Source organism: Acinonyx jubatus, chromosome D2 (assembly GCF_027475565.1).
Source record: "Acinonyx jubatus isolate Ajub_Pintada_27869175 chromosome D2, VMU_Ajub_asm_v1.0, whole genome shotgun sequence".
Classification (NCBI taxonomy): domain Eukaryota; kingdom Metazoa; phylum Chordata; class Mammalia; order Carnivora; family Felidae; genus Acinonyx; species Acinonyx jubatus.
Window position 1 is genome coordinate 34,307,223 of NC_069393.1, and position 13,226 is coordinate 34,320,448.

Here is a 13,226-nt window from a genome sequence, read left to right on the forward strand (position 1 = left end):
TTTTCGGCTTGGGTCATGATCTTGCGGTTCATGTGTTCAAGCCCCGCATCAGGCTCTGTGCTGACAGCTCAGAGCCTAGAGCCAGCTTCAGATTCTGTGTCTCCCCATCTCTCTCTGCCCCTCCCCTGCTCACGCTCTGTGTCTGTCTCAAAAATAAACAAACATTAAAAAATAAAGAAAACTAGTTCTTTACATTGGTTGTACTCATGTTTGGGAAAATTAGTGAGTTAGGGAGGGCAGGCCAACTGGGAGTGTTAATAACCATAAATGTTAATTACAGAATATGATTATCAGGTTTATACGTGAACATTCAGAGAGTTAATGTGAGCAACAGTAATTCTTGGATACAGTTTACTTAGACTTTGAGTTTTTGTTGTTGTTGTTCTTTAGAGATAAAGAGAGAGAAAGAATATTTGAGCAAGGGAGGGGCATAGGGAGAAGGAAAGAATCTCAAGTAGGCTCCATGCCCAGTGCATGGGGCTCAATCTCATGAACCGTGCGTGAGATCATGACCTGAGCCGAAATCAAGAGTCGGGACACTTAACTGACTGAGCCACCCAGGCACCATAAGAGTTTGAGTTTTAACCAAGCATATTGAACCTTCTTTGCAATATATTTTAAATAATTTTTCAGGCCCACTATTGACACATTCCATTTAAGCAGCAAATCTGTTATTCCTAATTTTAATTTTGTTTCATTAAATGCTTTTTTGCATGGGCAAAAGTATTTTATAATTGCTACCAACCTGTAGTACAATCAGAAAAAAATTTTTCGTATCTTCTATAAATAGGACAGATTTCACATGTCTTTTAATTTTTTAGATGCCTTGTATAATAAAATACTTTATAAAGTTGTCAGCTGCTGACATCCCTGTAGTCACCAATACATGACTCTCTTAACATTTTAAACATTAAATAATCCTTTCTTCTAGTACCCTATCTTCTTCCCTTTTCATTGTTCCTGAAGTCTTATGAAATAGGGAACAATTAGGTTAACCTTGTATGCCATCAAACTTCCTGTAGCATTTTGCATAGAGAAGGTGCTCCTTGAACAGTTATCAAGTATTAAATGAGTGACCCAGTGGCTAGTTGGTTATTACAACATTTATGGAAACATCTGTGTCCATGAGGACTTAAGAGCTATAATGTAGAATATTGAAGTCTGCAAGTACCATAGGAAAATATATTCTAGAAAAGCAAACCTTAGCTTTTTAAAGTCTACAGTTCAGCTGCGGTGATGTTCCCTCTCAAAGCATCTTCTTGAGTAAACAACTGTTTTATTTGGAAAACACTTGCCTGTGTAGTTGGAGCCCGAGAGGGATGTTAAACATCAAATGGAAGGTTAAGTACAAAGGCATTACAGAAGTCTTTACGTGTAAGGTTCTGAGACATGCCTTCAGTACATGTTTGCTGCATATCAACTCAACCATTTAATTTCTCATGAGCTCTTATGTATTGTTTGGAATTAATTTCAGCGGCCTTTTGTACTAAAGAAAAAAAGGGGTCGTAAACGCAGGAGGATCAACAGCAGTGTAACAACTGAGACCATTTCTGAGACGACAGAAGTACTGAATGAGCCCTTTGACAACTCAGATGAAGAGAGGCCAATGCCGCACCTGGAGCCTACCTGTGAGATTGAAGTGGAGGAAGATGGAGGGAAGCCAGTCCTGAGAAAAGCATTCCAACATCAGCCTGGGAAGAAAAGAAAAACAGAGGAAGAGGAAGAAAAAGACAATCATTGTTTTAAGAATGCTGACCCTTGTAGAAGTAAGTGGAAGAATTATAAAAATCTTATCCTTGTGAATATCTTGTGTGTTACTGCCAAAAGGCAGGCATCTGAAGTTATACCCAAAGGCATCTCTGAGGTTGTGTCGACCCACCAGGAATAAGTGCTCATCTGTCTATTCTCATTCATAAAAGGTTCTATCCCTTCTTCCTGGAATTGAATTTTATTTTAAACAACTTCTAAGGCCACAACATTCCTCTAGGTGGGTTCATCTTAGAAATTGGCTTGTCCTCAAAAACTTTGAAGTCTCTCAGTAAGAAATACACTGCATCTCCTTGATTCTACTAAGTGCTTTTTTTCACATTTAATATTTCCAGAATCAGGGTTTATATTACTGTGAGCATTGAATGCAATAATTTCTTTTTTCCTATAAAAAATCGATGGCACATCTTATAATTAGTGGTGTCTTAGGATATATTATTATCAAGAATCATTTCAACTCACCCACACCATCAGTATTAGATTTGATAATATAGGATAATATAGAAATCAGGAAATTGTCCTTCCTTTTAAATTACTAATTCAAAATTTGCTGTTGGCAGAGACACCCCACCCCATCCTCTAAAAACAAATACTAACACCAGTGAATCAACTTTGATATCCAGTTTAAAAGCAACCATTCCTTGCCTTTTGGGCTGGGAACTTAAGCTCCCAGCTGAATCATGAGGATTTGTGGGGCAATCTGTCCACTCTACAGCTGAAATGACTGTATTTAAAAACTTATTCCAACATCTCTTCCATCTAGGAAGAGGCCATCTCATTTCTTTGGGAACTGCAGGTATCTCTCTTGCTTTTGAAAAGTCACAACTTTAAGGGCATGAGCAAGCATCTTCCTGACTTTTATAATTAATAGGTATACTATTACTACATACAGTAGTGTCCGGAGGGAATAACATCTTGCCCGGGGTATAAAGAATCTCAAGCCTTCCCCCCCACCCACCCCATTTCTTTAAACAAACAAACAACAACAACAACAAACTATAGCAAGACACCATTTTTTGTGTGGACATTGAGCCTTATTTCCAGTTCTTAACTCCCTTCTCAGGAGCCTGTAAATGAATCATCACTACCTTTTATTCTCCACTTTGTGCCATTTGTCTTTAAAATCCTAAGTGGCCATATTACTTCTGATTCCTTTCAAGATCTTCTTTCTTAAAAAATTAATCATCAGAAAACTCATCTTCTGATTTAGAGAGGTGTTCCTACAAAAGCTGTAGGTCCAGTAACATGTGGACTCCAGGGGCACTGGCATGGTTATTACTGTGAATAGAAATAAAATCATTTGAGCATCTTGCAGTGACTGTTAATTGGGTGTTGTACTTTGAACTTCTGAAGGGATCCCTCTACATCACTTATGTGTTCTCAGCTAGCCAATTTGAATGTAGTACTTGCAGGTAAGTTTATGGGTAATCCTTTTATTACATAAATGAGCTAAGGCTTACCCTGCTCTGCACTGACTGGATTAGAAATCCCTCCATTCTGACAAAAAAAAGATCTCTGTTCCACATTGAATGTAAAATCTTCTGTTTGTTCTCCACAGTAATGTTTGTAATAAGGCTATTTTTCTTTGTAAAGCTTTTCCTTTACATTGACTCCTCCAGGAGATGAGTTTGAGCTTTAACTTTCTAAAGGTCTCGTGAAGACTTAGGTATTTTATATTTGCATTTATTCATATATTTATTTGTTTGCTTCTTATATTTCTACAAATATACTTACAAATTGGTTTATATTCATATGTGTGTAAAGGTACAGTAAAAATAATATTAGCTGAGTTAAAATGAACATGACAGTTTTGGTTTGTTTCTTATTTACTTTAATATTCAAACCTTACATTTGAGCAACAAATTGATCAAAATACAATGTGGACAGAATTAGTGATAAAAAGAATGCCAGTTGTTTAAATATTCAATTGTTTCATGGTAACTACATCATAGTTTGTATCATGCAAAAATGATGATCCTCTAGTATAGATAACAGATGCATTTGTATTTTGGAGTTATGTCTTCATTTGTTTCGGAGGTACACAGTTTATTCTTATGTCAGAGAGAACATTCAAATCAAAGTAAATAATGTCATCCGAGATCATTTAAATCTAGTAAATGTCCACAAACAGAAATTTACTTTCTCAGGACAGATATGTGAGTTAGGCTTCTATTCATTTTACATTGTGGAATGAATTCCAGGCTTTTACATCAGAGAATGTCTTATTTGTTAAACTCAAATAAGAGTATTATAGTTGTCTGTATCCGTGTGCTTTCTATAAAAAGCACAACTTTCTGTCGGAGGTCGGGAGGGAAGGGGAGAGAGGGAATATAAAAGACATATATTACTTTCCCAGACCTGGACTCTTTACTCAGTTTATAGCACAATATGATTCTGTATTTGTTTTGATTATGTCTTTATCATCAACTCTTGAAATCAAAAGCAGTGTTTACTGATTAATTGAAAAGAATGAATTCAAGTTGTTCAAGGTTATGCTTTCTAAGACTTTGTTTTTCTTCCTCTCGTTTCTCTCTGTCTCCCCGCTAAGACAATATGGATGATGATACAGATAACTTGAAAGAAGGCAGTAGAGACAATCTTGAACCTCTAAAGTGCAAACAAGTGTGGCCAAAAGGAACAAAACGTAGTCTATCTAAGTGGAGGCCAAACAAAGAGAGGAAGACCGGATTTAAACTGAACTTGTACACCCCGCCAGAAACACCCATGGAACCTGATGACCAGATAACAGTAGAAGAACAGAAGGAGACTCCAGAAGGCAAAACCAGCCCTACTCCCACCAGGATTGAGGAGGAAGTCAAGGAAGCTGTGGAACCCCTGCTGCCTCGGGATGAAAACACAAGGGATGAAACATGTGCACCGATAAGTCCAAATAAATCACCAGGTGAAAAACCAGAAGATGATCTAATCAAACCCGAGGAGGAAGAAGAGGAGGAGGAAGAAGAGGAAGAGGAGGAAGAAGAAGAAAATGTAGAAAAAGACCCAGGTGGTGCTAAAAATCAGGAAAAAGAGGAACCAGAAGTCTTCACGGACAAAGAAGACCCTGTTCCTCTGGATGATCATGAAGAGGAGGAGGAAGAGGATGAAGAGCCATCTCACAATGAGGGTCATGATGCAGATGATGAAGATGACAGTCACATGGAGTGTGGAGAAGCAGAGAAGGAAGAACGCCCAAGAGAATCCTTTAAAGAAGTACTAGAAAACCAGGAGGCTTTTTTAGACCTTAGTGTCCAGCCTAGTCATTCGAACTCAGAGGTCCTAATGGAGTGTGGCGTTGACCTTGCAGCTGCGTGTAACAGTGAACCTAAGGAGCTTTCTGGAGACACTGAAGCTGCACCTGAATCTGATGAGGAATCCCCAGAAGAACAGGCACAGAAGCAGGACCAAAAGAGTGGCGAAGAAGTGGATTCTGAGTTCAAAGAGAGAAACACGACGGCCATGGAAATTGACTCTGAGACCGTTCAGGCAGTTCAATCTTTGACCCAGGAGAATAGTGAACAGGACGACACTTTTCAGGATTGTGCTGAGACTCAAGAGGCCTGCAGAAGCCTACAAAACTACACCCATGCAGACCAAAGCCCACAGATAGCCGCCACTCTAGATGATTGCCAGCAGTCAGACCACAGTAGCCCAGTTTCATCCGTCCATTCCCATCCTGGCCAGTCAGTACGTTCTGTCAACAGCCCAAGTGTCCCTGCCCTGGAAAATAGCTATGCCCAAATCAGCCCGGATCAAAGTGCCATCTCCGTGCCGTCTTTGCAAAACATGGAAACCAGTCCAATGATGGATGTCCCGTCAGTTTCAGATCATTCCCAGCAAGTCGTGGACAGTGGATTTAGTGACCTGGGCAGTATCGAGAGCACAACCGAGAACTACGAGAACCCTAGTAGCTATGATTCTACTATGGGCGGCAGCATTTGCGGAAACGGCTCTTCACAGAACAGCTGCTCCTATAGCAACCTCACCTCTAGCAATCTGACACAGAGCAGCTGTGCTGTCACCCAGCAGATGTCCAACATCAGTGGGAGCTGCAGCATGCTGCAGCAAACCAGCATCAGTTCTCCCCCAACCTGCAGCGTCAAGTCTCCTCAAGGCTGTGTGGTGGAGAGGCCTCCGAGCAGCAGCCAGCAGCTGGCTCAGTGTAGCATGGCCGCTAACTTCACCCCACCAATGCAGCTGGCCGACATCCCTGAGACTGGCAACGCCAACATTGGCTTATATGAACGAATGGGTCAGAGTGATTTTGGGGCTGGGCATTACCCACAGCCATCAGCCACCTTCAGCCTTGCCAAACTACAGCAGTTAACTAATACACTTATTGATCATTCATTGCCTTACAGCCATTCCGCTGCTGTAACTTCCTATGCAAACAGTGCCTCTTTGTCCACACCATTAAGTAACACAGGGCTTGTCCAGCTTTCTCAGTCTCCGCACTCTGTCCCTGGGGGACCCCAAGCACAAGCTACAATGACCCCACCCCCCAACCTGACTCCTCCTCCGATGAATCTGCCACCGCCTCTTTTGCAACGGAACATGGCTGCATCAAACATTGGCATCTCTCACAGCCAAAGACTGCAAACCCAGATTGCCAGCAAGGGCCACGTCTCCATGAGAACCAAATCGGCATCTCTGTCACCAGCCGCTGCCACCCATCAGTCTCAGATCTATGGGCGCTCCCAGACTGTAGCCATGCAGGGTCCTGCACGGACTTTAACGATGCAGAGAGGTATGAACATGAGTGTGAACCTGATGCCAGCCCCAGCCTACAATGTCAACTCTGTGAACATGAACATGAATACTCTCAATGCCATGAATGGGTACAGCATGTCCCAGCCGATGATGAACAGCGGCTACCACAGCAATCATGGCTACATGAATCAAACACCCCAATACCCTATGCAGATGCAGATGGGCATGATGGGAACCCAGCCATATGCCCAGCAGCCAATGCAGACCCCGCCCCATGGTAACATGATGTACACGGCCCCCGGACATCACGGCTACATGAACACGGGCATGTCCAAACAGTCTCTCAATGGGTCCTACATGAGAAGGTAGGCAACATGGGCAGTCACAAGATCCCCCTGGGCATCACTATTGGATTGAATCTGCACAAATACCTTCGAAGAGTACGATTTCAAAACCAGCAATTGGTGTGAATGCAAAAACATTTGTTGGCACCATTTATTTAAAAAAAAAAAAAAAAAAGCTGTATGCAGCAGAAAGCCTTATACAAGTTGTTTTTCTTTTTTTCCTTTTTCTTTTTTTGGTATCTTTGTTTCTGTTACTTTTATATGAAATTCTCTGCAAAGGAAGGCCTCTCTGGACTACAATTTGAAGGCAGCCACTTGTTGTGCCTGCTTCCATGAAATGATGTGGATATCAAGCCCCGCCCCACCAAATTATCTGTTTTAATACTGAACCTAGAACTTTTTTTTTTCTTCCCTGTCCACTCCATGTAAATGCCTTTAGCATTTCAGTTATTGTATATTTTGTTTAAGGTGACACTTCAGCATGCCGCTAATGTCTTTGTTAGTGACAGTGCATTTTGTAGTACTGTACAAGTGTTGTGCTAACAGTAAGCCATTTCTTAAGTTTTTTGCCTTGATTAGGGTGCCCTAATTTGAGGGTTTAAAAAAAATTATATTTTTGTTAATTATAAAACTGTAAAGAGCTATAAAAGCTATTCCCATTTGGTTAGTCAAAAGGGGTTTTATTGCTAAATGTTTGGTGTAAAGTTGAGACCCTTTTCCATTTTGGTGACAGATTTCTTTGGGGAAAAAAGGCAGCTTTCTGTTTTATAAATGCAGACTTCTGTTTATTGAATGAAGCATATCTCAGTGTTTATCTGTCAGGTTTTGAAACATTTCATATATGTCCAAATACTTGGCAGGATTTAAAAAAAAATAGTGAATTTGGTGTAAAGTTGCTATTTTATGGAAATGCCTCTAACTTTACATTTTCATTCCATCTGTAGATTTTTCTATCTTTATAAAATATTGGAGTTATTTTTTAAGGAAAAATAGAGAAGTAGCTTGTGAATAGCTCAAACTAAGCTTACAAATCGCATGTAAAAAAGCAAAAAAAAGTTATTTGTGTCTGTTTATATTGCTTCCTTTTTTGTAGCCTTTGTACCTGTACAGGGTGACTGTAAGGGCCAAGCAGGAGAGGCGTAATCCTTGTATAAAATAGGAGCCAGCGACACTCTTGTATTTATCTGTTCTCTTTTTAGTCAGTCACTTCAAAAAAAAGAAGAAAAAAAAACAAACAAAAAAAAAGCTGTACATTTTAACATAAAATAAATTATGATGAGCCATTTTTAGCCTCTTGTGTCCTGTCATATTATGATTGATAGAGAATGACCAATGGAACTGTATCATGTGTCACATCTCAGAACACATACACATTTTGGGAAAATAAATTATTTAGTGTAAATTGGAGTTATGAGATTTTCTGATTTGTTTTGACTTTGGGGGAGGGGGTTGGCAATAAATAAGAGTAATATCTAATAAAACCATCACATATACCAAATACCTATTTAATAAATTAATTTATAATGGATTTTAATGCTTTTCATGAAAGTTTATTTTATGCTGGTGCATACCTTCTGTATGCCAATCATTGTCTTTAAAATAAAGTGAATTTGTTTTTTTCTTTTTGACTTTGATCTTCATTTGCAAAGGGATCCTATACAAATATTCAGTTGCCTCATCTGTACCGTCTGTGTAAACACCCCTCAGGGCCTTAGCACAGTGGTAGCAAACTTCATTTTTATAAAAGTTAATACCCAAACACCCAATTTGGGATTGTACGTTTGAAAAATCATCTCAAAAAAAAAAAAAAAAGGTGTGAAAGTTTTGCTCTTGTGAATGAATGATTGGATGTTTTCTTTAGAGTCTAAAGTTTAGACCAAAAACAAAAAGTCATTGTTTACAAACACTATTCTATGGCATTCAGAGAAACTTCTGTCTGACTGTTAAAACAGTTTATTATTTGAGCTTCTGGCCTAGAAATAAATGCCTCAATTGGCATCCATGGGAACTGGCCCATTAAGCTCCCAATGTGTCTAAATGTGGGTGCTCACGACTCTCCCATCCCTTCTTTTATATCGCGCAGAGGGAGAACGTGTTTCCATCAGTGGTTCAACACAAATCAAGTGTTGTATAGACATAGACACAAACTTTCAAGTAGACTCAGAATAAAACCGAAAAGGCAGGCTAGTGCACATGCCCCAGGATCACAGGACACAGTAGAGGGAGGAGGCCCAATGGGGTTTTGCTTTGCGCTCTCACCCTTACTAGGTTTCCTTCACAGTTACAAAGCGTTCTGGGTTTAGCGTCTGGCAAGACGTTGTCTTTAGGTCCTTTCTTTCCACAATGCCCAGTCCGTGAGGGAATTCTCTGTAGTGGCTGAGGGAGAGCTCATGAAAAGACACTTCTGCAAGGGCTTTAGTCACAAAGGGAAGAAGAGAAACTAATAGGAAGGAAAACCTAATCCAGCTTCAGAGAGGGAGGTGACGGTGTGCCGCTAGTTCGGCAGTAGCCATGAATCTTAGCAGCCCAGTGGGTGCACCTGTCAGGCAAGAGGCTGCCTGAGCCTAAGAGCTGGGGTGGAGGCCTGCTAACAAGCTGATATGGAAGCTTCCACAGGCCCCATCTTGAAACCTTCACATATGTAGTCTCTTTCCTCTTCTGTTGAGGTCCTTTGGGACTGAGATTCCCTTGTGTTTTCCTTTTGCCATGGCCTGCTGATCACACCCTGTGGTTTGTGTGAAACTGGGGTTCCATCACCCCAACACCCTGCCTTCCTCACAGTCCTCCAGGGAGCTTGTGGGCAAGTTCTGGTCACTGCCCCAGACCTACCAGATCAGAATCCAAGAACACTACTAGGGACTCCTTGTGTCATAGGCTCCCAAGGGACTGCAGCATATCCAGGTACAGGACCCCCTCTGCTGGCCCCTATCTCCAGCATTCATGGGCAGAACAGAAAGGCTTGGGGGAGAGAAACTGCTGATCTGAGGTGGCCTCAGAACACTGCACACTCTTCCTTACTCACCCACTCTGACTAGAGAAAGCAATTCAGACCAAAATGTGACACCAAGGATCCTGGAAAACAGGAACTTGGATTCATCAGAACTGAAATGGAGTCACCATCAGGTTGAGATTCATTAACAAGCCATGTTTTTTAAGCCCAGTAATCTGTTCTTTCATTTACCTTATAAGAGTCTTGAGTGGTCATCAGCTGTCGACCTTTTGAATCGCTCAAGCGGTGCCTACCCAGGTGTGAAGGCATCGGCCTTCCTTGCCGACACTCTGTTTCAGAAATGATGACTCACAATACTGTTACAAGCTTTCATAAACAGCCTTCCCACGTGATCCACACGCCTATCCTGTGCAGGAAATGGGGCCATTGTCTCCGGTGTCAGATGAGGAGATTGGGCTCAAAGAACCTATCTTAATTGCCCAAACTCACTCAGCTAACATTTGGAAGCTGAAACAAACCCAATTCTCCAAATGGCAGCTCTTCTTCCTACACGTAACTCTGAAAAGACCGTAAGTTGTCATCTCTCTGATTTCAAGGCTCAGCTAACAAATTCACGATGCTACAGGAACTATTAAGTGCCATGCAAATAAACTTTACTTTGTTATAAGCAAGCATTGTCTCCAGTGTACAGTCAACAGACTACCAGTACTGTTAAATTATGAAACTGTGCCCAGGTGTCCATAATTCCACACTCCTGGTTTTTCTTCTTCCTTCTCTGTCCTCTTTCCTGGTTCTCCCTCTGCCACCCAGGCCCAGCTCTAAACACTGATGTTGAAGCACTCAGGCCTGGGACTTCCTCCCTTTTCTCATTATCTCACCCAGGATGATGAGTTCCAACACCACCTACGCACAGATAACACCCAGAATTACACCTCCAGTTGTGAACATTCCTCTGAGCTCCTAGATTCAAGGTCCAATGACACGGGATACTTTATGTATGTCTTACAGACGTAACTGGTGATCTCCAGCCCTCTCCCCCCATTTCTGCCCTGGTCAACCTCATCTCCATACTCAGGCAAGAAACCGAATCAATAGCTTTCATTTTTCTTTGCCCTCTCATCAGGTTCTGTCGACTCTCCAGGATAATTCCAAAATAATCTTGAGTAGTAGTCCCCTGGGGCTGTCTCAGTCCAGGCCACCATCATCTCCTGTCTAGGGTTCCAACAGCTTCCTGTCTGGTCTTCTTGCCTCCCTTCTTAATTCCCAACAATCCATTCTCCATACTTCAGCCAGAGTGATCTCCTTAAAACATAGGTCATACCATTCCCCTGCTTAAAACCATTCGGTGGCTTTTCTCTGTACTTGAAATAGAATCTAGCTTCTATAACCCACGTCTTCCAATTTCCCCCTACCTATGGGCTCCAGCTTCACTGAGGGGCGTTTCCTCAAAAATATACCTTTTTATCACTCTGGGGCTTTCACCAGTGCTGTTCTGTTCCTCAGCCTAGAATGACTCCCCCTTTGGAGGGTGTGCTCCTTCAAGTCTCAGCTCACCCCATCTCCTCAGGTCTTCACCCCATCCCCAATTGTCCTTCACCTCACTACCTGTTTGCCTCATTGCACTTTATCACAACATGCCTTTTTGTTTTTACTTTTGGCTTTCTAACCCAATTTTTGGCATGCGGTAGGTTCTCAATGAATACTTATTGGCCAAATAAATAATTTACTTCTGAAGACTTGAAATGCTTTTGCAAAAATTTCTGTTCCTCCTTTCTCCCACCTCTGGCCCCCAGGAGCCATCTTGCAGAGACCAGAACTCCAACTTTAAAGTTCTCTGCTCCTGCTGTCCTCAGTAAGACTCACAGCCCCACAAAGAGATGGGCCCATGTAGGAAAGTATAGAGAAGCTCAAGAGAACACCAGCATTTCATCCTACCATACATCCCACAATGGATTCATTTAAATGTAAGTATGTCATTATGATGTATTAAATGTAATATTTCATTAAAATGGAAATACTAATTTCTTTCTAGACAAGGAATATATTAGACCTACGAGATAAATGAGTTTTGAGTGGGTTATTGGAATCCTGTGATGGGAAAGTCCAGGTAGGTGCCTCTGGGACCCTAGAGCTCCTTTTGGTCTATATCTCTTTCCCATAAGCCTGTGTATGGCTCCCCTCACACTCAGATTCAAGTCCTTATGAGGACCTGACTACTCTTGGACCACGATGACTCTCTCAAAGCAGTCCCAGGAAGCCAGGCCCAGCCACCAAGGGCCCAGGCCACAAGTCCTCTCCTGTGGCACAAAATCAGGGCAGCCCACCTAAACTCACAGGGAAGTTTTACAAGGCTGCTGGGCCCCCCGACACTATCCTTCCTCCATCAAGAACTTCCTCTTTCATTCTGCTGAAAACCATAACCAAATCGAAGGACCAAGCCCCTTTTCATATTTTCTTCCACAGGCATTTATCGCACTCTTTTTGCTTTCTCCGGGCAGTTTTCGTTTCTGGTCCTTGACCTCTGGCATCTCCATCAGCATTTCTCTTTGGGCTCTGTCTAGTTTAGGGTTCCTGGTTCCAGAAGCCATCTCTATCTGCTTGATGTCCCCTGCTGTTTTCTCCTCGAGAATGAAAATCACACAGGCAGGGCACCTGGCTTAGCTCTCAGGGGCAGGGAAATTCCACACCTGAGCTCACCTGGCTGCCTTGTTCTCCCATTCCACAGCAAACACATTTGCAAATGCTTTCTGGTATGACTGAAAACAAGCCTGTGTTGCTTTGACTAGAATCAAAATGAAAGGAGTTTCTCCAAGTGCCAGTTTCCTAAAGAATAACCCCCCTTCTTTTTTCCAAAATTGTAAAGTTAAACTTGTCCACAATTCGTTGAATTTTTCTGGGTGGTGGCAGCTCTGGCTAGGATTCTGCGAGCCCTGGCTCCCGAGGAAGGTAGAAGAGCACAAGGCAGGGGCCAGTGTACGGGACTCAGGACAGCACCCACCCCTCCCCCCCCCCCCCCCGCCCTATTCCTAATAAATGAGTTGCTCTCTGCAGGTTGCAGACAGCGGCATCTATGAGTGGTGATCCAAGCCTGGGGATTCCATGGAAAAGAGGATGCAGGAGATGGTAAGGAAATACAGATGCCCCAGAGAAGGGGCCTGCTAATAAGCTATGCAGACTCTTCTGTAACACAGCTCTCCCGGGCACTTTTCTGCAGCTAAAAAATAAATTTATATTTTACAATTATTTTTTAAGAATGTGACTTAGGGGGCACCTGAATGACTCAGTTGGTTAAGCGTCTGACTCTTGATTTTGGCTCAGATCATGGTCTCACGGTTCATGGGATTGAGCCCTGTGTCAGGCTCTGTGCTGAAAGCCTGCAGGCTGCTTGGGATTCTCTCTCTCCCTCTCTCTCTCTCTGCCACTCCCCTGCATGTGTGAACTCTCTCTCTCTCTCTCTC

General features: G+C 42.2%; 1 protein-coding gene across 8 annotated transcripts in view; it reads left to right on the plus strand.

The window, feature by feature from the left end:
* Positions 1-13,222, plus strand: part of KAT6B (lysine acetyltransferase 6B) — a 205,176-nt gene extending 191,954 nt beyond the window's left edge. For 7 of the 8 annotated variants that reach the window (XM_053207886.1, XM_053207885.1, XM_027062323.2 and 4 more), the window contains 2 exons: positions 1,475-1,766; positions 4,316-8,443. In XM_053207886.1, the coding sequence (XP_053063861.1) occupies positions 1,475-1,766; positions 4,316-6,843 (2,820 nt within the window). In that variant the 3' untranslated portion in view covers positions 6,844-8,443. Of the gene's footprint in view, positions 1-1,474; positions 1,767-4,315; positions 11,733-12,819 lie in introns of those variants that run through there. The other variant, XR_008292406.1, reaches the window with a different exon arrangement.
* Positions 13,223-13,226: the final 4 nt, after the last annotated feature.